At 37.5% G+C, this 26,523-nt stretch overlaps 1 protein-coding gene and 1 pseudogene across 50 annotated transcripts in view; one reads left to right on the forward strand and one right to left on the reverse strand.

The window, feature by feature from the left end:
- The window catches only part of ELAVL2 (ELAV like RNA binding protein 2), a 158,188-nt gene that overhangs the window by 12,857 nt on the left and 118,808 nt on the right, over positions 1-26,523 (reverse strand). For all 50 annotated transcript variants that reach the window (XM_054256827.2, XM_054256824.2, XM_054256822.2 and 47 more), the window contains one exon: positions 1,267-1,420. In XM_054256827.2, coding sequence (XP_054112802.1) covers positions 1,267-1,420 — 154 coding nt within the window. The remainder of the gene's footprint in view (positions 1-1,266; positions 1,421-26,523) is intronic.
- Positions 2,111-18,670, forward strand: LOC144579500 (uncharacterized; annotated as a pseudogene).

Genomic DNA, 26,523 nt, shown 5'->3' on the forward strand with positions numbered 1-26,523 from the left:
ATATAAAATATATTTTTGTTGCTTTAAACAAATTTATCTGTATTGCTAGGCCTGGATTTCTATTTAACCCATTGGTCTATGTGACTAACAACAAAGGGCGACAATGTATAACTATTATGAATTAACTAACACAGTTAAGACTGTATTCTATATACCCTCACTTGTCTAAATATTCTCATGACAGCAAAATCTTTAGGCTATTCTCCCAGGCCTGCATGTAGTGCTAGCTCTCTCTACTCAGAACTCTTAAAGTGGTGCTTCCTATGAAGTCAGTTAACAGCAGAGTCAAGTAATAGGGGCTCTGAGCAGATTCAGATCAACTAAATGGATCTTCACTTGAATGAAAAATTGGGCTCGATTTTCTTCTGAAGTCATTGCTTTAAAGAAATTATGCACTGTAATATACAACATGCCTCCAGGGTATTATCATTTTGCAGGTAGGGGAGAGAAACAAATAGTAAAGATAAAAGCTACCTTAAAAAAAAACTCACAAATCTTCCTGTGGCAGCTTTGGTACATGGAACTATAGCTAGTATTTCCTCCTCACAATGTTTCTCTATTTTTTAACTGTTTCTAAAAGAACAAGTATTGTTTTTATAATAGAAAACTATATCTGTATTTTATTTTTAAAATCTATAATCAAATCTATGTTGCTAGCCTTTTTAACTAAAAGATTTGGCAGAATAGCTCCCTTACATTCAAAAGTTTTAAGGAACATCTTAGACTTCCCATTTGTTTGGCTAACAGTGATATTAGGCATAAAATAAATTTTTAACATTCAAAATTTCATACTCTTACATATGCCCATAAAGCACAGCATGAAACTGAAAAACAGCCTGAACAGCAATTACCAGTGTGGATGTAGTATAATCCTCCCTCGGAGAACTAGCTGCATACTGCTGCATTAAACTTCACTTTTTGACAAAAGTAAGATTGTTTATTAGTACTTCATAAGCAGGATGGGGCTTTTTTCACACAGTGGCTTGGAAATGAAGATTATAGCATCTATAAATTTATGACAAGCCATGAAACAGGCTTCAAACCTGCACCTTCAGGGTGGAAATGACTCAAGCACGCTCACTATACTCCACAATCTATTTTTATCCATGCATATTTATGAACAATTCCAGCAGAAAATTGCATTTTCTGGCTCACATATACCTTTGATGTGTTCTAGGGGCAACACTGCTACATGGAAAGACAGAATATTTCACCATCTGCTAGTCACAGACAGGGAAAGATTGTCCGAAGTGGCTGTCTACTTACCAGTGACCTGGTCGACAAGAATACGAGAAGTAATAATGCGTCCATATTGTGAAAAAAGCTGTTCCAACTCCTTCTGGGTCATAGTTTTCGGAAGTCCGCTGACATATAAATTTGCATCTCTGATAGAAGCCGAACTTGGGCGAGCATAGGAAACCTGGAAAAGGAAAATAAAATTAAATGTGCATGCTCATGCACCTCCCTTTAGAAACTCAGTAAGACTGCCTCAGTAACTTTCCCATAAAGAGCATAAGACACAAAGCTCAAACAAGCCAGGTGCTAACTGCTTTACTCATTTCTGGGAAAATTCTAGACACATGGGAAGTAGTACTCTCATTCATTCTCCCCTGGGTGGAGAGGGAAGAGTATCTGTAATGTTCTGGACTAGACTACTGCAAGGGACAGAAATTTCACAATATACCCCATCCTCCAGATTATTCCTAAAAATGGTCAATGTGTCTGGGATTGATTTGCTGAGGTACAGTGATATGATAATGTCTGCCTGCTCATTTTATCATTAATACCCACCTTTAATCCAGTTTAAAAAATAAAACACCTTTCCCAATTTACACTAAAACAGGCCAGTGATGCATACAGCACAGTACTATCCATGGTAATAAGTTATCCTCTGTGAGGCCAACCCCCTAGAGTAGTGGTCCCCAACCTTTTTGGCACTAGGAAATGATTTTGTGGAAGACAATTTTTCCATGGACCAGGGTGGGTAATGCAGATTCTCATAAAAAGCGCACAATCTAGATCCCTCAAATGTGCAGTTCAAAATAGGGTTCATGCCCCTATGAGAATCAATGCTGCAGCTAATCTGACGGGAGGTGGAGCTCACGCAGGAATGCGTGATCGCCTACTGCTCACCTCTGGCTGTGCGGCCTGCTTCCTAACAGGCCACAGACCAGTACAGGTCCACAGCCGGGGGTTGGGGACACCTGCCCTAGAATAAGGATTTAGGCCTAATCTTTCTAAGTTTAAGATTCCAGTGAAATATGCACAAGTTTAAATAGCAGAATGCATCAAGCAGAAGAAAGGATATCAGAGGTCGAAGACCAACTTAATGAAATAAAATGACAAGACAAGAATAGAGAAAAAAGGATGAAAAGGAATGAGCAAAGTCTCTAAGAAATATGGGCCTATGTGAAAAGACCCAATCTACGTTTGATTGGTGTACCTGAATGTGATGGAGAGAATGAATCCAAGCTGGAAAATACTTTTCAGGATATTATCCAGGAAAATTTTCCCAATCTAGCAAAGCAGGACACTATTCAACCCCAGGTAATACAGAGACCACCACAAAGATATTCCTCAAGAAGAGCAACCCCAAGGCACATAATGTTAGATTCACCAGGATCGAAACGAAGGAGAAAAATACTAAGGACAGCCAGAGAGAAAGGCCAGGTAACCCATAAAGGGAAGCCTATTAGACTTACAGTAGATCTCTCAGAGGAAACCCTACAAGCCAGAAGAGAGTGGAGGCCAATATTCAACATCCTCAAAGAACAGAACCTTCAGCCCAGAATTTCATATCCAGCCAAACTAAGCTTCACAACTGAAGGAAAAATAAAGTCTTTTATGAACAAGCAAGTACTCAGAGATTTTATTACCCAGGCCTGCTTTACAAGAGCTTCTGAAAGAAGCATTACACACAGAAAGAAACAACCAGTATTAGCCTTTCTAAAAATATACCAAAAAGTAAAGAGCACCAACATAAAGAAGAATTTACATCAATGAATGGATAAAACAGCCAGTTAACATCTAATGGCAGTAACCCTAAATTTAAATCAACTAAATCCTCCAATCAAAAGATACAGCCAAAACCTAACGGTATATCCAAAGATACACAAAGACTCAAAACAAAGGGTTGGAGAAAAATTTACCAACCAAATGGAGAGCAAAACTAAATAAACAAACAAAAAGCAGGAGTTGCAATTCTCACATTTGATAAAATAGATTTCAAAGCAACAAAGATACAGTGGTAAAAGGATGAATGCAACAATAAGAGATCTTAATACCCAGATACGTAAGACCCATAACAAGATTTAGACTCAACGAGACAGAAAATTAATAAGGATATCCAGGACTTCAACTCAGATCCGGAACAAGTAAACTCAATAAATATTTATAGAGTTCTCCATTTTAAATACACAAAATATTGATCGGCCATTATTAATACCCATTTTTAGAATGAAGCAATATTCCTGTTCTCTCTCCCTCTTTTTCTTCCTTTCTTCCTCTCCTTCTCTCCTTTTTTTACTTTTCAACATCCTAGTTCCTCACCTCTACTCAATACATTCCTCTGAACACCTGATTCCTTGTGATTCTCCCATCCCACTGAAACCTCCAATCCATTAAAAAAAAAAAAAAAAGATTATAAAGGGTTCAATTCAGCAAGAGGATATAACAATTTTAAACATATATCCACCAACCATAGGAATACCCAGATATATAAAGCAAGTGTTATTAGAGCTAGAGAAAGAAACAGACCCCAATATAATGATAGCTGGAGATGTCAACATCTCAATTTCATATCCTCCAGACAGAAAATAAAGAAATATGAAAAAAATATATATATCAATTTGTTTTAATGACATTCACTTATTTTCCTGTCTAGGCTGAGGTCAGTTGACCATTCAGATATTATTCTATACTGTGGAAAGTAGGAAAGCGTCCTTAAAAAAAATTAAAAAGAAAGATTGCAAATTTACTGGAGACATTTTTGTTTTCCAGCCTCTCCAATCTGTGTAGGTGGTATTGCCACATTTCTTTAAAAAAAAAAAAAAATTATCCTTATCAGTAAGTACGTTCTCCTTCTGATATATGCCATATAATTGTCCATAAAATCCCAGAAATTTAAATGTATGAACAAGCCCTCATTATCCTTTGTCTGTTGTCATCTCATCCACAGGTCTTTTCAACCTTAATTTTCAAAGGGTCTTAAGTCCCTTTAACTGACTTTACCTGCCACTGTATGTACTCTTTGAAAAGTTTTAGGTCTTTGAGATATGGTAAACAAAATCCCACAAGGATGAAAGACAAACGAGTTCAAGGATGAAAGTGTGTATTTGATTATAATCATCATTCCTCATGTAAACTCCATGAAGGAAGAAACCACATCGTTCTTGCTCATGATGGGATCCTCAATGCCTAGTGAATGCCTGGCATGTGATAGATGCTAACGTATTTGGTGAATAAAGTCCATCCAATAATATCCCACTGATCATGCAGATCCACAACAGCTTACTGAACCAGAGCATTTAAGGATCAGTTCAAGTCATCCAGATCTCCTGCCCCAATTGTAACTGATGGCTCTCTGCCTATAACCTATCTTTGCCAATATTTAGTTTCATGAGCTATTCCTGAAACTGCTTTCCCTTTGGTTTAACTGTAATGCTCTGAACCAGCCTACTGCAAGGGTCAGAAATTTCACAATATACCCCATCTTCCAGATTATTCCTTAAAAATATCAATGGATCTAGGGTTAATTTGCTGAGGTATAGTGGGTTACTACCTGTATAGTAGTTACTACCTGCTCATTTTATCATTGGTGCTCACTTTTAATCCAATTAAAAAAAAAACTTTCCAAATTTACACTAAATTTTAAGTAACTTTTAGTATGAAACATCAAACATTTTCTCCATGATTTGAATTGTGCCCACAGCTCTCTGTTATCACTTTTGTTTTGGCATTCCAGAAAAAAACATAAGCCAGATTTTATACTACTCTATAAAGGTCTCATTATCTTTCACACCCCTAACCCAACAGTGTTAACATTTAATACTTCTCCTTTATTCAAGCAGTTTGCTTATTAATAAGTGAAAATATACCTGTTGTTCCAAAGGCTGTATCTGGAAGTTACATTAGCACTGTCTATCCTACAGAAACAAGGAATTTGGAATTGCGGTGGAGAGAACATAAGTAACTATTCATGTACCCCTCTTTTTTCTTCTTTGCCTAAATACTTAAGAACAATGAAGATTAGGGAATTTAAATGTAAATGAAAAACAAGTGGCCAATTTCAAGTGATTAATATAAGTTAGATGGAATCAAGTCTTGGGACTGCTATAAACTGATGAAACAAGGCCAATGAATTGTATATGCATTCAGTAATATGAATCAATAAAAACCTAATTTCTTTTCTGGTTTAAGATTCTCAATCATACAGGAAAGCTGAAACCACACCAGTTGGGACCTCCATCCCTATGTAAGATTCTATGGCTTTATTTCCACAAGAGGGAGCACTCAACAAGTTAGCTGTTACTCTATTCCAGATCATGTGACTGAAGTACTCCCATTATGAAGAGCCATGTCCCACGGGCTCCAGGGCAGGCATCTACACATTCTCCAATGAGGCTAACTTCCAAAGACTGATGAAGCAAGCAGCAGCAGTAGTCAGGCTCTGCATGAAATCAAGTGCCACAGGAGGCAGTGGAAATGTGGCTAGAGGTAATGGCTAATCAGTGTGCCTGGGCTCAAAACTAGGTTTAATTCATTACTGGCTCTGTGAACTTAGAATTAAGTTGTTCAAGCTTATTACCACAATTCTACCTTCTTTGTATGGCCATTAGGAATAATTAAATAACTTCTAATCCACATGAAAAGCTTCAGACTCTAAAACCTATGTGACTACATTATAAATATTGTTTACCTCTACATGCATCTGAAAATTTAGGTAAATACCCAGCCCACTAAAGTAGAGGGAAACCTGGGTCCATTACAATGTTCTAGAATAATTTACACAGGCAGTGACATTCACTGCTTTGTGCAATTCAGATGAGTGTGGGTGGTGTGTCTTAAAAGTCATCCTAAAATACATTTAGGAAAATGGGTTTATATTTAGTGCTTATATAAAGGCTTTGAAAACATACCTAGGTCAGTTACGTGGTTTTTCCCCCAATGTCCACTCTTCAGTTTATATTGCATCTTTAGTTCCCAGCCACATTAAAAACGCTCTAAGACAAACCTTCTCAAAACAGTATCTTTCAGTAGCATTGTCAAAGGACCATTTTCCACTACCATAGGCAGGACAGAAGTGATTAGATTATATATAAACTTACGTTGGTAACAACAATGTTTAATGTTAAACTTATATTTAGGGGCTTATGAGACTTCACTATTTACAAGGTTTTTTCACAAACCACAGTATTTTGTCTGTGCCTCACGACAATCCCATGAGGTAAGCAGCATACATATTAATATTTTATAGCAGCGGAAACAGGCATAGACAATGTAAACAACATGCCTATGTTGACTTCCACCAGGTTCAAACTCAGATGTTCCTCACTCTGCGTCCTGGTCTCATCCAGTTTTCCTTCCATAATACCACACTATGGTAAATGAATGTTTCAGCAGCTCACTTGTTCTAAGAGTTAGGAAAAATTAAAGGAATCTTGGCTGTTTCTTAAAGGCATACACACAGAAATTGGGCATTGACAGAATATTGCTAGAAATTATTTTTTTTTCTTATTCTTTTTTGAAACGGAGTCTCACTCTGATGCTCAGGCTAGAGTGCAATGGCATGATCTCAGCTCACTGTTACCTCCGCCTTCTGGGTTCAAGCGATTCTCCTGCCTCAGCCTTCAAAGTAGCTGGGATTACAGATATGCACCACTGTGCTGGCTAAGCTTTTTTTGTATTTTTAGTAGAGATGGGGTCTCACTATGTTGGCCAGCCTGGTCTCGAATGCCTGACCTCAGGTGATCTGCCCACCTCAGCATCAAGTGCTGGGACTACAGGCATGAGCTACCATGCCCAGCTCCATTAATATTTTTTATATTAACGGTAACTGCCTTCTCCTTCCTCCCAGACCAATACTCAAGGACCCACCCAATCCCTTTTACTTACTCTTCTTGGAATTAAAACAGCTTCCTTTCCCTTCCACTATCAAGGGTGTCACTGTCATCAACATGCTCCTTTCCTGGAAAACATTTCTTCTTCCATCTCAAAATACTATAAATAAAAAATGTACTTAGACCAAAGTGGGAAGGAGGCTGAGTGGAATAAGGACTCGTATTCTAGAGATTCACATCAGTTACCAAACCAAATTTTGTATCTGACAATTATCAGCAACCTTCTTCATTCTGATTTTTCTTTCCCCTGCGAATTTAGATCTTGTACAGATGCCTTCGTACGCACCTAGAGAACCATGCAGGGGCTATCTTCAGAAAGTGTTAAGTATTTTTTTGGTTCTTCAAAACTAAATTCCCTTGAAGAAGACCCGAGAGAAGGTTTGCCTAAATGACAAATTCCGTATTATAAATGCTTCAATACAATGGACTTCCAGCATATGTCCTACTGAGGTAAAGACAGCCTCTTTTTCCACTTGCAAACTGTTCTCCAATCTACATTCGCTGGATTCATATATGGGTTTCGATTTTAAATTTTCACTGTCACTTAAACAGGTGAATATTTAATGCATGAGGAGCAAGGTTATGAAATGTCAAAACTACTAAGTGAAGGATCTAATTTAAGAGGCAGCCAGAGAGTCTGCAATTTAAATATTTAAAGATGATACACGGAATACAACACTGAACACCAATCTACTCGAAAGATAGAAATTTTAAACTCAGGTTTATTCTGAAATTTCTCTTAACCCTACAAGTGATATAATAAACAAACACAAGCAATACTGAGATTATGTGAGGGGAGGGGAGGAGAGGGGAGGAGAGGGAAGGGAAGGGGAGGGGAGAGGAGGGGGAAGGGGAAGAAAGAGGGAAGGGAGAGGAGGGGAAAGGCAAGGGGGAGGGGGGAGGGGGAGAGGAGGAGGGGGAAGGTGATGGGGGAGGGGAGAGGAGGGAGAGGAAGGGGGAGGGGGAAGGGGAGGGGAGGCAGTAAGTACTTGCTACTAACAGGCAAGTAAATGCTCTAGCCCATGGCTTTTCAAATTGTTCTTCACAAACAAACCTAGACTGGACAAAATAAAGATAAAAATATATTTAATTATGTCTCAAAAATGAAATAGTTTGAAATATACTGTATTCCTTGTAATTCAAAGCTCATGTCTTCAGCAGCAGCTAAAACAAATTATACGTTAAAATGCAAAGATGAGTAACACAAATACTAGGAGTGGGCTATCAAAACTCAAGTTTATCAAAATAGAAAAAGAAACAAAAGCACCTTATGAATAAGAATTAGTACTTTATTAAATGTACACAGCAATGTTTAAAATCCCAATGCATCACTTTCAGAAGTCCCTCGACATACAACTGCTCTCCTTTCTGATTCATCAATGGAAAGATCAGTGACAGGGGATATTAATACCAACAGATTAAAGTGATAAGGTCCATAAATGAACAAAGAAGTTCCCTCTTTTTTAAACTACGAATATTTGAGAAGTCACCCACTGAAAAGATCACCACTGAACAATTTTTATCACTTGTCAATTACTAACCCAGGACTACAAACATTAAACCTGAAAATTAGACACCTGCCACTTTAGACTCTTTTCAAAAGGTTCCATTCAGTCTCTCCAGCTAAAAGGTCACAGTTACGCCTATTTAAACAGATAGTTAATTGCTGTTCATATTTTTTAAAGGTGAAGTCTTCATGGGACTACGTGAAAAATGACACTATAACTCGAAGTTAGCTCTAACTCTAAGTAGGCAGTAGCAAAGGTCATGTGGCAGCATCATGGCTATCTAGACAGTTGGCTACACTGGATCCTCCAAATGAGCTCAGAAGTGTAACACAGAAGGAGGGGATCTCTAGCCACAGCTCAAACTACAAACCTCAAAATTCATCCAAAAGGAAGATGTGTACTTTGATCTGCTTCTAAATACAAACTCCTACCAGGAATGGGTCTCAAACATACATCAAGGCATACATGTATCACAGTTCAATATTAAGTTTTCAGTAAAGAAGGGCATATTTCACAATAGGTCGAAAATGAATAAGCCTAAGATAAAAAGAAGTTAAATATTAGCTCCAGCAAAGTCGTTAGAGCTAAAAGAATTACATCAAACAGGAAATTTTTATAAAAGGTATTAAAGCTGTTACCTCTAATGAATATTCAAAGATAAAGAATTTAGAAAACTATCAGTGGGAAATACATATGGAACCTCAAATTTTATTTCGACTGAATTTGTTGAATGTTTTAACACTCAACAATGGCTGTAATTCAAATGAGAAGTTCAAAGATACCACGGAATATATTTGATAATGTCATTTTCAACTTAAATTCCCTCAAGGGCCCCCTAAACCTTTCAGATTCATTTTAGTATTCTTAGTCCTTTATGCTCAGAGCACTGGCTACCTTTTTTATACAAGCATACAAAATCTTCAGTAGTTTTCCAAGCTTCCTGCTCTCCTTTTTGTGTGTTAAAAATAAACTGCTCTCCTTCCAATGAGCTAAATTTCAGTCATTGCAGACACTGCATGGGTATCACCTCATACCTCAAGTCAACACTAATCAGTCCTCTCCACTACAGGCTGAGTTAGGTACCTCTTACCTGTACCCACACTGCATTATATGCCTTGTTCTCTTAAAAGACTGACTCGACCAAAATGTACTTGTCTCTTAAAGCTGTCTTGACACTGACTTAACCCCTTGAAATAAGAAACCTTGTCATCATCCTGCTTTGTATATCCTGGTATCTACCACACATTTATTGCAATGAAGATGATTTATAATCACACACCAAATTGAGCGTTTACTTTTGAAATATTGTTTAAAAGTTAACAGAAGCCACAATGTTTGTAATATACCAAACATTACAAGCAATGGTACTCTGTGTACAGTCTAGTATGAAAATTCCATTAAACATTTCAAAAATAAAGTTTTATTTCTCAAACTGGGAATTCAAGTTCCCAGAGGTGACACAACCTTCAACAAAATAACATGCTGCTGATGGGCGGAGGGTGGAGGGAGTCTTAATTTTGGAGCAGAAAGAAAATATAGTTATCATTTAGTCCAATTTCTTTGTATTTGGAAAAGAGGAAGACTGAGGCACAGAAAGGTAAAGTAACTTGTCCAAAGACACAAAGAAAAAGGGCTGGATGTAGGACTCAGGGGATCTTAACTCTTCATCATGGGTTTTTCATTACACCATTAGCTGCAAACATAGTCTTCAAAATCATAAAACTTGCCTGCGAAATGACAGGGACTGGGAAGATAATCAGACATATCCAAGGAGAAATAAGAACTATTCCAAGAAAGTAAGAACCTTAGCTTTGCTACATAGAATATTTTCTAGTATACACATAAGCAAATATAAAACACATTAAAATAACTGTCTTAGGACAGTTATATTTCCTCTATAGTAATGCCTGAGAATTATTTAGGGTATGTTACAGAAAAATTTTAGTTGTTTGGGAGTTGGAAGAGAAAAAATAAGATCAAACTAAGAATCCTGAGACCAGCATTTTCCACCAATTAAAATGTACTAACCTACAATAGCCAGCATCTTTTTGATAGTAAGTGTCTCTGCCCTTTTATAAAATTACAAACCATTTAACAGGAAAAGAGAATAGAAAATGGTTGTTTATAATAGGGAGACTTCCCAGTTTCACAACAAGTTTTAGCAAAGCATCATTAAATAAAAGTCAAGGCAGTTGATGTTAGCTTCAATTTAAAGAGGAAGCCAGGAATAAAAGTCATAAAAATAAGTGATCCTATCACATTGTTAAAAGACAATAATAAAAATACTGAACAGCCACAGAAAAATAAAAAGTGTGTTGGCTTTAAGATCTTCATCAAGCAACTAATCATAATCTGCAGACTTGACAAATTAGACCTCCTTTTTCACACATCTTAAACAGCCTCTGACAAACTACAGAGTGAGGTTTATTAAATGCTACCCGAACAGCTGCATCCATGTGTATCAATTAAATGAGGGTCTTAATAGGCTGCCCTGACAGGCCTCCCTTTTTTATTGAAGTACAACTGGTAGGTCACTTCTGCCCTTTTATTGCTGTTTCTCCTTGGTTGTAGTATGAAGTTGGTCCAACAAGGACATCTCATGCTAGTAAAGGCAAATGGGATATGTGGTAAAGATATTCTTGAAATGCAACTTAGGCCACAAATACCTTCCAGTTTCTTAAGTATCTCTTCAGGTAAAAAATTTAACAGAAAATAAAACACAGTTGCACAATGGTAGCAGATATGGCATCTCAGGTGGAGGCAGTGAAATCAAATTCACTATGGTAGTAGCAGTAGACTAGTCAGTCCATGTCTAAGCAGGAATCTGTCAATCAAAATACTCCCCAATTCATTTCCAATCCTGTACATTCACTTAGCCTTTTCAGACTTTAGAAGGTAATTGCACTGAAGGAGTATAAAGAAATAGGTGAGAGTTTTGGCTATAATCACCAAAGAATCTATTCCTACCCTCTCTGCATTAGAAAATTTTTAGTAGTGGTTAAGAATGCTAACTCCCTTATTTTTTTTTAACTTCAGAAATGAGCCTGCATTTATTTGGCCACATAATAAATATTAAGTAATGTGAATAGGCTGGAACTGAGGCAAACATAAGTTAGCTTAGCAGCAGGTCAAAGATAAAAAATCTTAGAAAAAGCAGAAGAGAATACATTATCACTGGTGAAGTTCTAGCATACTATGAACTAACGGTTAGAATCAAATGGAATGTTTCGACCAGAACCCTCCAATGTTAAGGAGTAAAAACATATGGTATGGAGTCACAAAGAGCTAGGTCCAGGTCTTGGCTCCATCACTTACCAGTTATATAGCTTTAGAATCATCACCTTATGTCTTCTATTTCTTTATTTGTAATTTCATGTTAATCATAGTACTTATCTTATGGAAACCTTACAAGTATGAAATGAAACAATAAAACTATTAGCACAGAGCTTGGGAACCATGTTTTAATCATAATATGATTTTATATACATACATATGAAACAATTCAGAAAATGATAGCCCCCATCATTTAATAAGTGTATACCATGTGCCAGGCACTGTTCTGGATATGTTACATATGTTAAATCAATTGCTGAACCCAACAAGTCTATGGATTGGGTCTTATCATCATCTCCAATTTACGGAACAAAAACTCAAGGAGTACTATTATATTTGAGGTCAGGAAAGATAACACAGAGGAGAACACTTGGTAAAAGAACAACGTATGCACTCTAACACAGAAACAGTTAAAAATTACATATATAAATGAGGCTTCTTCCAAATCCATGATAATTATTAAAGTTAATTCTTGAATATTCCAAGTATTTTGTAAGATGGCAGCAGATGAGTGTGCTGGGAAGCCTGCAGCCTAGGAGGGAACATAAGGAAGGAGCTGTCTTATTGACACGCAGAGAGCAAACATTCAACATCTTTAAATGGGCCAACAGTAAGTCCCCAAAATTTTATTTCTCCCATCAAGCTGTTATATATTAAACCGCTCACTGCCTCAATTCTCTTTTGTGGAGAACTGTTAGAACCCAAGCCAGTAAAGTAAGATGTGAAACGAGAAGTACTATTTTGAAGAGACAGGAACAGAAATAATAAATGAACTTCATGGAATAATTTCTATCTTCAGGTGAAGGTTATGTGCATGTTTGTACATGTGGAATATGTTACAAGCCACCAAGCAATCATCCACTTGATGATTCAATATGATTTCCCACTTAAAAAAAAAACTGAAGAGGCTACACTAGCAAGTACCACTATAAAACTTTCACTTTAGATACTTTCATTAAATATGCTATGAATATATTAGAGAGACTAAAAGAAAAATCTCAGTACTTAGTAGTCAGTACTCAGATGGGTTTGAGCCTTCTTAAATATGGCCAGAGCACTAGACTGCCTCAAAGCTTCCTCCCACCTCAATAGTATTACAGTTCAAAGGTTTTATATTACTAAGTTTTAGACTCCTAGAGGGTTGAAACTAAGTCTTATATGATGCCTATCTTATACAGTCCCATCCACCAAATACTTGAATGCATATTCCATGGCCTAGAGCAGGAGGCTTTTCTGAAATACCTCTCAAGCAAGATGATTAGACGTTGTGGCATTTGCCCAAACAACCTGGCTTTTGCTGCTTCACTGAAAACAATGCAGGCTAAATTGGCTTGCAGAAAATCAGATGTACTTACCCAATTGTTAGAAACCCATTCTACAGCAATGGTTTAAGGGGTCTTTCAGGATTCTAAAATTTGACCAAATGACATCTCCAACAGACGCCATATTAACAAGATAACCATGGCAACTTTATCTCCAAAAATATACTTAAGAAATAATGTGTGTAGTATTTGAATATCTAGTATGCCTAAGGCACTGTCAATAGATTAAAATGCTGAGTTAGAATGTTAAACTAAAGAAGGACTACACACTGGCTGGCATAAATAAACTGCAGCTATCTTAGGATAAAAACCAACTAGTACTGGTTGGTAATGTGGGAAAAAAAAAAAAAAAAACGTTCTCATCAAGCCCATCTTGGCGAATTAAACATCCAAGGACTTTCAGACACTTCTTCATTATCTGAGAAAAGAGAAGTACATGAAAAGGAGAAACGGATGATAAGACATAGGTAGGTGGACATTATGCAGAAAATCTCACATAAAGGATACCTTTACTTAAATCTTTGTAGTTTTTTTGTATGAAACCAAAAAGCTGTTAAGTCCTTTACACAGCCTCCACTCGACCATATCTTCAATGTAGAGTGACACCTACCAAGAAGTTTTGAACTACACACCCAAAGTTAAGGCTGGCATTTAAAAACAAAACAAAACCAAGAATTTCAACTTTTAATTTCACTTAAACTGACTTTTTCCATCTTTGAGCACATAGAGCAGGTCTTCACTGTCTCTTATAAGCAACAGACAGAAGCTTCCTCATGCAGAGGTTATACATAAAAACATTCTGTAAGTTGCTCTCCAAAGACTAAAATCCCATTGCCCTCAGAACAGACCACCAAATAAAAGAGAAAGGTAACGTACTGTGAATAAATTTTTATACACTTTATACATTTTTTATTTTATGGCCAAATAAAACTTTGTAAATGACGGGTAGAGGGCCATGTAGGCAGAGAATAATCCAAGGCATGGAGAATTAGTTTTGCATCTTGAACAGGGAAGAGCCCAGCTGAGCCAGAACAGAGATTTCTGTAGGACACTGAGAACACTAGAAGAGTGAGTCGGGGGCTCTTTAATGTCAGGGTAAAACTTTTATGAGCAGAGGAATGGCAATCTAAATGTTGGTAAGCATTATCAGACCAAAATGTATGGAAGGAGAATACAGAAAGTTTCCCATCATAACCTAGGTGAGAACAGTCAACATCACTGTGGCAGTAAAGTAGAATGTAAATGCCATCTACAGTAAGTTTCCCTTTGTACTCTAACTAGACGAAAAATTGCTTTGCAACAATGTTCAGAAACCCAACTCTTCTTTGACCTACTTATATATTCAGTAATGAAAATATAATGATCATTTCCTCTGTGTGTAAACTAAATACTGCTTAGAGAAACTTCATCTTGATACCATTTGTAAATACTTAAATGAGTCCCATAGGTCTCCATGGATCTTTGCAGAGCAAGGCAAATATGTTTCTATGAGCAATTTACTTCATCTACCCAAAATTCATTCCTATAGCTTCTCTTATAAATGGGGCAAGGTTTAATCAAATTTTCTTGCCATTTTTGGAGAAGGTCATTATATGATGGAATAAGTATATTTTATGGTGTTCAGATGTAAGCTTCTCCTAAAAGGTACATTATCACGTGAAGATCTCTGTGCTTTTGGATGAGACCCTACCTTAGGTGTAATACATTGCTACTTTTTTCACCCAGTAATACCTAGCGTGTAAAACACTATCACCTCTGAAGTCATTGCAGAAGACTCTAGACAGCAAGTGGCATATCCATGTTCATTGCATTCTGCGTTCATTTATTATATGCCCAAATAATGATCATATAAACTAACTACTGTCTCCCCTACTACACAATGACATCAAGGACAAGGCTACCTCGTCTCATTTTAATGCTGTTCCAACATTTAGCAAAGCTAACTGGCCCACACTAAGCACTCAAAATGTTTACAGAATTACATACTTTTTAATTACAGATACTTCTTGTCCAACACAGTACAGCTTAGATTACATGGTCTCAGTGAAACAAAACAAAACAAAAAACCTTGCAATTACATATTTTTCAAAAATTTTTACATTTGTTCATCCTGGCCCTTTGTTTCGTGGGCAAGGTGAGCACCATGCACATCTTTTAAAGTTATCGACCTTCCCTACGAACTTGGAGACAGGCCTACTGGTCTTGTTATGCTTCCATATAGTATAATGGAAGAAGAGGGAAGTCTTGAACATAAAACAACCACTTCTACTAAATCTTTAATGTATTTTAAGCATATTATTCCTCAAACACCCAGAGAAAAACTCCTAACAAATAACCTTCCTCTTAAGAAAATTTATTTCAACAATCCCCATTCAAACACCTGTTTTAAAACATAATCTGCAAACCTTATCTATATTACAAGTAACCCATATGCTATCCAAGATTTAGTGTGTTGGGCCCTGATTTAACCCAATTGTCAGGGATCTAATGTATATACTTAGTTACACATACACAAAAAAGTTAGGAAGCCAGCTCACTTTCTTTCAAGGGCAGCCTGTCTTGGTAAGCCTCAATCAGTAGAAACTGTTTAAAAAGTAGTAACAGCAAACACTGCAGATTGCTTATGATATTTAATCGGCAGAGATGGAAATCTGTGTGAGGGACGTAAGATAAAGGAGAAAGTAAGGAAAAAGAATAACAGAAATGTCATTAAAAGCCCTCCCCACAGAGCCAAAGAAGTTTTACCTACACATATTTTGTGGAGCCGACATAAGTTATACAACTATGAAAAATTTATTCACTACATAAGGGGATAACCCCTGAAACATTAGTGAGTGTTTTATGACTTTAAGTCTACCAAGATATTTCTCTCACAACATGATTAGACATTAGAGAATAACCACGTGGAAAGCTTCTTTTAAATGAACTGATTTGTAAGACTAATAGTCTCATTCAAAGACAATTCTTCATTCTCCAAATATCTATTAGACACCTGAGCTGTATATTCCCCCTAACGGCTTTAACAAAAAGTAATTACTGTATTCCTGAAGCCCTTTGTCTGACAGTTGTGAAGACTTTTTAAAGTTTTTAAGAAAAATGTGGACAACCTTCACTGTATGCAATAAAGACACTATATCACTGCCATCTATACAACACCTGCAGAAATTTAAAGAGGGGCAGTGAGGAGGGGAATAACCACCTTTACCTTTGTTCTAAGACAAAGTGTTCTCCTGCTTCAGATCTGCAGAAGCACCTTGAGAATCTAGTCCTGAGGTATTTAATTACACTGAATGATTTGGCACCAGGCTCTTTCCCTGGGTCTTGCTGATTGATAGCATCAACAACACTCACTGACTGTAATTAAACCGCCAAATAGTATCCCCTTTGCCACTTGGCAGATCAATGTTCTTTAATACTCCAAAGAACAAAGTACAAAGGTGAGAGGGGTGTTTTTACCCCTCACCTTCACAGTTCATTTGACTTTGTGCACCAGGATACTTTGTAGACAATGCATATTTTACAATTCCCCTAAGACATTGCTTAATGAAGAACATGAAGAAAATTCCTTGGTTTTTTTTATTAATTCATTTTTGCAACTCTGGGCAGGAGGAAAACATTCTAAGCCTTTTGGCAAAAGCATGCACTGCTTTCATGTAGCTTTGGGGCAACATTCAGTTTACAGGTCAAAAGGTTTCTAAATTAAGGCTGCATAGAGCAGTTTTTTTTTCCTTTAAAAAATTACAGCATAAAATGTGTGGAAGCTCTCATAATAGAGCAAATTCCCATTTATTCAGGACCTGGCTAGAGAGCTCAAATATCAAGACAATGGGGAGGGGTGAAAGAGGGGTGTGGTTGTCAGACTATAAATGTAAGGCACATTATTTTTATTAAATTATAAAAACCACTTTCATAATCTAACATCTTGGATCATATAACTTAACTCCCAATATCTATGAGACGCTTTTTCGTTGTTTTTTTGAGACGGAGTCTCGCTCTGTCACCCAAACTGGACTGCAGTGGCGCAATGTCAGCTAGGGCAACCTCAGCCTCTGAGGTTCAAGCAATTCTTTCTGCCTCAGCCTCCCACGTAGCTGGGATTACAGGCACTCGCCACCACACTCAGCTAATTTTTGTACTTTTTAGTGGAGATGGGGTTTCGCCATGTTGACCAAGCTGATCTTGAACTCGTGATCTCAGGTGGTCCGCCCACCTCGGCCACCGCACCCAGCGGAGACACCCATTTTAAATGGATGGTCCCCAAAGACCCAGACTGAAAATTCTCTGAATACTTGGAAGCAAATAAATTATGCTAACGCAATTGTAATGTTGAAGTATTTAATGACACACAAATGCTCAGAAAATGAGCAAATTGTGTGTGAGAATACGTATTATTTCTTAGCTAAATACACCACTATATTCATTAAAAACACATTAGTGAATCCCAGCCATTCAAGATAGCTTGATGTAACATACAAATGAAAATCATATTATTTACAAGTAGATTTAAAGCAAGCAACACAGACCTACCCAGGGGGAAATCATTAAGACTGACTGAACAATGTTTCTCAGGTCACACCACCACCTGCTTAAGAATCACCTGTGCTAGCTGCTGAAATACAATTTCTTCAGTCTCTCTCTGCAGATAATCAGATTTGGTAAGTTTTGGTCAGGGTGCAGAAATCTGCATTTTTATCAATCGCCATACCGCACTGATCCAGATAAACATTAAAATGTTGACAGTCTCCTGTGTAAAGCAATTTGAAATCATCCTCAAAACTGGGCATATTAGGGTTTCCTAGACAGCTCATAACAATCACAGATGCCAAGCCCTTTTCCTTGCCATCCACTGACTGTTAGTTTCTAAAGAAGACAAATGCCAGGTAGCTTGAAAGCAAAGCACTTAGGAATATAAATCACCTGCAAATGCAAAAATGCAGACATAAAATAAAGCCCATGAAACTCATCCAAAGGTACTTCCAAGAACCCACACTGGGTGGATGTGGCTCAGCTGAATTAGTCTCTGCAAAAAGGCCACTGTGCTTGATTCTGTGAAGTTAGGGGCTTCTCTCAATGATCCTTTCTAGGAATATGAATAGGGTCATTTGGTTAAGACAGGCACAAATTTACAGATAGACATTTAACAAAACTGGAAACTAAAACTTTTTTTGAATTATCAGTTCCCAGGACTATGCAGTTGTTGTATTTTTCCTTGCCCTTCTTGCAGCTCACCTGATCAAGAAAGCAAGAACAGAACACAAATCCAGGACTTACACCTCGAAGTCCTACTGCAGCATTCAAGAGTTCTTCACAGAAGGGAGGAAGAGGAGGCAGACAAGTATCAGATTTCCTGTACTGTCTTCAAAATACCATTAACCCTGGAACAACCTGAGTTTGAACTGTGTGGGTGCACTTAAGGGATTTTAGACCAACCCCTCCCCTTCCCCAGCCTACTCAACATAAAGATGACAAGGGTGAAGATTTTTATGATGATCCACTTCCACTTAATGAACAGTTGAGTTTTCTCTACATTATGATACTCTTAACATTTTCTTTTCTCTAGAATACTTTATTGTAAAAACACCATATGTAATACACGTAACATACAAAATATGTGATAATTGACTTTATGTTACCAGCAAGGCTTCTAGTCAACACTAGGCTACTGGCAGTTAGGTTTCTGAGGAGTCAAAAGTTATACTTAGACTTTTTACTGTGTGGGGGCTGGTACCTCTAGCCCCCGAATTGTCAAGTGTCAACTGTACAGCCCTGTCTCATTGCCCAAAATCAGCAGCATGTCAAGACGCTTCTGGAAATAAAACATCCGCAAGTACTTCCAATGTAGTACATGGGGCTGAGAATGACTCTACAAGTAATGATAGGAACGGCTGGCAGAAATCAAAGAAAATGTACCACCCATGCTTTTCTAAACAGTCTATGCAAATTTAAAGAGAGAACAATGTTAATGCATGTTTCTGTAATGTTTAAACTGGCATCTAAGACTTACATGAACCTACCAGAAAAACTTTCTTGAAGAATGAGTAGCCACCTAAAAAATAAATTAAGTTACTACTATAATAATAATTTTACTGCTCATTAAAATGGAAATAACCAAATCAATGTTAACTCACTTATCTGCTAAGTATGACCTCCAGATCCCAGTTTTCTTCTGAAAACATCTGCCACGAGGGGCTATGACATCCTTTGTGGAGCATGCTTAGGTAACAAAATAAATTCCAAGCAAGGTGGGTTCAGTCAACTGTTAAGACTCTTCCACCATCACTACCCACTGTGGCTGACAGGCAGAAAGTAAGCTGGGGACACTGCCACCAGGAACCCTGTTCCTCATCCTTTGCTCTTTGCAGGCTCTGCCTCTGCTCCAACAACTGTGGGAAAATATCTAAAGAAAGTCAACTGGAAGAACGCCTGGTTACTGCCCTTTGGGAATTCTGATTAACTCTTGCTTTGGAGGTAGCTAGAAGGAACAGAAGTAACACAAGAGACCTGAAGACAGGACATTCAGACCTTACTTGGGCTACCTACTCACATCCCCTAGACCACACCAGGTGAGTAAGAAATTTCTGGGCTTTTTGTATGAAAAAAATTAAAGCTGACAAGAGAGCATTCTACAAAACACATGAAAGGCATTGTACAAATAACAATCAAGAAGTCATCTGTCACTTCTCATTCAAATAAGGACTGTGTAAACAGGACTCAATATAGATGGAAGAATTTTATTTAAATGTATTGATGAGGTGCTGATAATCAGATGTAATATACTATTAAAACTTTATATGTGGGCTCTGGAAATTTCCAGAACACAAGTTAAAAATGAAGTTAGGAAAACATGGACTCGGTCAGTCTGGATTTTTTTAAAAGGCAAAGGAACAATTTACTCAATGTTTCCATTTTTGCCTCACTCCCGGTATGTACTTTTAGTTTTTTTTTTTTTTTTTTTTGGTCCAGATAAATAACAGTTATTAGGCTAACATCTTCTAAGTAGGTCAGTTAATTTGAGGCCTGTCCTTCAAACTATTACTTCTAAATTTTCCAAATCTGCTCAAGGTAAAAGAGAAGTAATAGTGTATATATACATACACACACACACACACACACACATATACACAAGTTTTTAAATTAGGGCTACTTTGTAGAGGATGATTTATAAATTTCTACCCTTTGTACCATCACAGAAAATAACAAACTACACAAGCCAGAAAAACACTAGGGTCAGCTGAGATGCTCGAGTTTAAAACAAAGCAAACCTTCCTCTTTTAATAAATACTCAAGATCAAGACCGAAACTGCTCTGCTCAAAACCCTCTGGTGCCCCTCCCTCACCTACAGAACAAAATATCAATGTCTTTACATGTGCACCCACTTTCTACAACCCACAATCACTCTCAGGCTCATTTCCATATTTGCCCCCATCCTGCTTTCTGTTTTGGCAAATTCTATGTATGGTTCCCCTAACAACTGCTTTAAAACTTCCATGCCCTACAAAAGCCATGAACTTCAAGCATCATGGCTATTAAAAAAGCCACTCATCTCAAACACAGAATTGTACTGCAGGTATTTTAACAGAGCAACTACTAGGTGGCAAGCCCTCAGCATAGCTTTACTTACATTGCTGCCTGCATGCCCTCTCCTTTTCTATAGTGGGGACTGGTTTACACAGCATCTAAGAATATTTCCTAATGATTAGGATTAAATTTTATAAAAGAACAATTTACAATGATAAAGAGAAAACAACCCCATCTCAATAATCCTGTCGCAAAAGGAGGTTGAACTAGAAAAGCAAATCCCAAAATAAAGCTTACAGTGGCTGTTAAACTTCCAACAGTGGAAGAGGAAGGCAATTAAAATTGTTCTCTCTTCAGGAGAGGGTGCTGCTTTTCACCACTAAATCACTCTATATAATAAACATAAGTTCATTTAAAAAGCTCCTTTTTGCCCTTAATATACAACTTGATAGACCATGAAAAGCTATTTTTCCTCTCCCAAAAGGCAGGTAATGAACATTCTCAGTGATGATTATTTTAAAGATATAAATGGAAACTTAAATGGTTAAAAGATCTGTCCAAGAGTACACAGCAAATTAAATCACTTTAGTAAGGTAATTTAGTCAGGGTAAGATTTCAGAAATATAGTTCTATATTCTTCCTATGTTAAGGGTCAAGTTCATGCTAAAGAGGAAAAAAAGTATAAACACGACATCTACTAATGAGAAAAGGATAAGCTAGTTAGAAAAAGGTATACATTTAACAAAAAATTAACATCGATACAACAGCTTAGAATACAGGTTTATTAGCTTTCCTTAATCACTCTACAACTGAAGACAAAAAATAGTACTGTTTTTAATATTCTCATTTTTGTAATAGAAATTTCCATATGTGGTTAAACTGTGGTTTAATTATTTCAGTTTAAGAAATTTCATATGATTGTATACCAATTAATAACTCAACCAAAGGTAAATTTTAACCTGGTCTATGTCTGAATGATTAAGGAAAACATTTATTTAATCAAGACCAAAACTGGGCAGTTTTTCTATGGTAGTACTACTTCTATACAGAATTTCTTTTTTCTTTTGAGGGGCTAGCACCTACTAATAACAATAAAACATTCTATTCCCTGAGATAACAGCTCCTTCTTTCCAGATAAATCAACCCCAGTTTCAGGAAAAATCAAGCATCCTAGGCCCACTGTAGAGAAGAGAAAAGCTGAGAGAGATGCATTGGTGAAATGGACCCAGGCATCCATTTCACTGTGTTATGTGATAATCCCCTATCCAGAGTACTTTATGCAGGGGAGGAGGGAAGTCTACATATATTTTTGGAAATGAATGATTTTAGTTTGCTAATCATGAATTTAAGTCTGACAACATTAACCTAACAACTCAAAAGTACTGGCTTTAAGCCAGAAAAGTTTTGCATACCATTTTGATTTTTTCAATACTTAAGACCCCTAAAAATAAAATGGGTAGATAAAAGGCATGAAGACTGAACATACTAGGCACAACCACTCACCTCATGAATAAGCCACAAAAGGAAGGATTCCCATAGGGACCTGAAGGCTCTTGGTGAAAAACGTCTCCTCTTCTCACCAGCATAGGATTTGACACCTCCAAGAAATTATTCCCCCACCCCCATGCCTGAAGTGTACACATATCACCTCTTCACTACCCTCCCTAATGAGAATTTTAAAACATTTTCTAATATTCACACTTTATTTACCATGCCAATGCTGGGGACAACGTGAGCAGGCCTAACCCATAACAGCTGTCTCCCATGCAATACAGGGATGATGTGATTCACCAGCAAGGTGTGCCTCTGAAACATCTCCTTGACCAGGAAAAAAAGTGACCCTTAGGACAAGAGAATAACTACCTGGAGACTTTAACCTGTATCTAATACTACTTACAATAAACAGCATCCTAAGATGAGGTGAACATGTTGTTTTCCATTTTTATGCCATTTTGTAAAAGCACAGGCTGGTGAACCACCTTGAACTCAGAATGCTAAACTTTCACCCAGCATGCTCAAGAAAACACATTAATATTTTGGTTAACAGAATAAAGAACCACAGGAAGACTGCTAAGGTGAAATGCTAGAAGACAAACTGAATTTTGCCACAGAAATACCAGATGTGTAGAGAACCACCAAACATTTTTGGTGATTCCTTAAGTGCTAGGCTTTAGGCTTGCTGTCGTAAATTACCTAGCAAGCATAATAGAAAACAGAATCTTGAATCTCACCTGAGAGCAGATATCTAGTAGATGTAAAGTGGATCCCAGAAACTATATTTCTAACTCACTTCCCTTGTAATTAAGATGCAACCAAAGTTTGGGAACAACTGCTTTGAGATTTCACAGAGCCTGAGGGACTTCACTTCACTCACTACAGAAATACTGAGTATTTGTCATTTATTCAAACCACCAACTACCGCACAAAACCCTACTGAGCTAATGCTATTAGGAAGCCCCAGGAGAAACTGCTAAATAAACCACCTCTCACAGCCACTTGATTCACTGTTTCAATATCCCCAATAACCAGGAATCTTACCAAACGCATACTAAATGCTTAGTGGCTTAGAGGACACAAACACTTGTATACACTAACCAATCTTCTGTACACCTTTCTAAAGCAAAGCACAGTTTCATGGCAAGAGTTTTGATGTAATGATCAGAAAATAAGGATTTGTTTGTGTCACAGCTCTCTCTTCAACTGCCTGGTCTTGGCTAAACTGTACAACCACCAGTCTCCACTCTGACTGGGGACAGAGAACAGTGCTTAAGCCTAAATTACATATGGGTCCCGCTTTAATTCCAAAACCTCTGTGGTTCCCTACGGATAAAGAATCTAGACTTCAAAGAAGTGGGAACTCAGCAGGAACTTGAACAACCTGGTAAGACAGAAGCTGAAGGACGGAATTCCTTTAGATGGGCTCCAAAAGATGAGATGACCACAATTCAACTATAAATGAGTGGGAAAGGTTATACCAGGAAGTAGGTGCTACAGAAGCATATGCATAGACGCTAGGAATGAGATCACCTTACAAGTAAAGAGCCAGTCTGACTACAGTGGAGAACGGCAATAGCACTAGCGTCACTCCTACAAAGCTCAGACAGATGACAGGGTACAACAATAAAGAAACACCATGAAATTTTGAGTGAGCAGTAACATGACTAAAGAGAGATTTGTAATAAAGTGGTGCTGACAGCCATCATCAGCATAGAATAGAGGAGGGAAAACAACTAATTTATAGAATAGTATCCTAGAAAATGAAAAGGCTTAAACTCAACTTCCAAAACATTCTTAAAGCTGTGAATACAAGAAAAACTGGGTTTAAGACATTGTACATGAGCACAAGACCTGTCTGATGGAAATAAGTAAACACAGAACAAACAGGCAAAGGCGGTGCTATATACTTGTGTGAAATGGTCTGCTTTGTCTCTCAGACAAATCTGGATACCAGCTGTAATCTAATTTTTTTTTTTTTTTTTTTTTTGAGACAAAGTCTTGCTCCGTCACCCAGCCTGGAGTACAAAGGTACAATCTTGGCTCACTGAAACCTCCTTCTCCCAGTTTCAAGCGATTCCCCCACTTCAGCCTCCTGAGTAGCTAGGATAACAGGCACATGCCACCATGCCCAGCTAATTTTTCTATTTTTAGTAGAGATGGGGTTTCACCTTGTTGGCCAGGCTGGTCTTGAACGCCCAACCTTGTGATCCACCTGCCTCCACCTCCCAAAGCGCTGGTATTACAGGCATCAGCCATGGTGCTCAGCCTATCTGATATTTTTACAGGAACTATGTGGGGGCGGGGAAAGAAGTAGGCTGCTATTTACCCAATCACCCTGACCCACATCTCAGAAAATCAGAGATAGATATCACAGTATAAGAGCCACAGGCATTACTGTCCTTTCTTCCAAATATTCAGCCCAAGCAGCTGGGCCCTAAGGAGAGAAGGCTGGATGAGGCAAAGAAAGGAAGCAGCTGTCATCAACTGTCTCCTTGAAGGCCACAGGCATTTCTCCTGTGGAGACTTATTTCCCCTGCCTTCCTACCTTCTTCTGGATCTCAGTGCAGTGAGAATATATAACAAAAAAACTGACACACTAGAATGAAATAAGGGTAATTAATTCTGAATGGAGAAAAGGACAGTTACGAGGATGAGCCATCCTAACCATCCATTCCATTTTCTTCTCAATAACAACTCAGGACCTCAGAACTAAGACAAATTAGCAGCAATCCTGGAGATCAATATAAATTGAGGAAGAGAAGCCTGCAAAAAACTGCAGTAGGATAGAGAGCATACAGTCTGAAGGTAACAGAACATTAGGTGTCTTTATTAAAGAATACATTGTTACTTAATAGTACTAGTAACGGATCTCTGACACAAATAAAAAGTATGCAGAGAAACGTAGATAATTAGAAAAAGCAGTCCAGATTGAAAAAACTTCAAAACAAAAAGTTAAGGCTTTATCTTAGATTTCACTGGAAGTCTGATTTTTTTTTCCCCTTCACATTTTGATAATATATAGTAGCCAGTTAATTTTCTGATTGAATGGTGAATCTTTTCATAGGACTTTTTCTTGCTCAAGAAACATCTAGAATTCTTGGACCTTTCATACCCACGTATATCTGGGAACCACGACATACTTTCCTTTATATAAGAGGGCTGGTAGGTATTTTTCTTAGGGGACAATAAATATAAAGAATGATGTGTCAAAACCACTCAGGACTAATCAATTACCTTAACTGGTAATTCTAAGAAAAGCAACTTTAAAGCACAAAAATGACACTGCATTTCCAGATACCGAAGAAAATGAGCAAAAATCTCTTAGACGAGTCTCTAAGCAAGATGGATACTACAGCCAGCCTTGACTAACTTCCCCTCACCACTTCAGGCTATAGTCTGAGCTCGTTTCTTAAATCAAGGGCGGAAAATAGGTTCAAACTTGAGTCAATTGATAGAGGTTGTCTGGAACACTATTTTGAAAAATATTTGGGAGCCACATCTAGACTCAGTAAGAAAGCATGCCATGATTGATTAGCAATGTCTGCACTGGACAGGAGAGAGTAAATTGACGGTACACATACTAAGAATTTGCTAGAGGCAACATCCTTTTTATTTTCTAAAGGAAAAGAAGTCTATGCTGTGAATTGGATTAGCTCCCTCTCCAGAGAGAATCTATGTAAGAATTTCAAAGATTCACAAAAGCAGCAAAGTACTCACAAAATTATTTACTATGTGTCTTAAAAAAAAAAAAAACAACAGGAAAAAATAACCTGTGTCATGTAAGTTCCTCTAGTCAGTCTCCTCAAAGCAAGCTGAATTTGCTAGAACAAACTACAACTCAAGCACCAAATGTAACCTGCCACCTTTTTGTATAATCCATGAGCTAAGAATGTTTTTTACATTTTTTTAACTTGGAAAAAATGAAAAGAATATTTTGTAATACATTAATATCTTATGATCTCAAGTGTCACTGCCCATAAAGTTTTATTGGACCATGGCTGCATCCATTTGTTTATGTAGTGGCTATTGCTACTTTCATCTCTAAAGGCAGAGTTGAGAAGTTGTGACAGACTGCACGGCTCACAAAACCTTGCTTATTTAGTACCCAGACCTTTATAGAAGAACAAGTCTAAGGTTTCCTCAAGTAGTTCTCTATAACGGAAGGAGATTTGATTCCGTAGGCTTCCTAAAATATTTATCTAAGAGAGTTGCTGCTCTGGCCCTTT

Source organism: Callithrix jacchus, chromosome 1, assembly GCF_049354715.1.
Source record: "Callithrix jacchus isolate 240 chromosome 1, calJac240_pri, whole genome shotgun sequence".
In the NCBI taxonomy this organism is placed as follows: domain Eukaryota; kingdom Metazoa; phylum Chordata; class Mammalia; order Primates; family Cebidae; genus Callithrix; species Callithrix jacchus.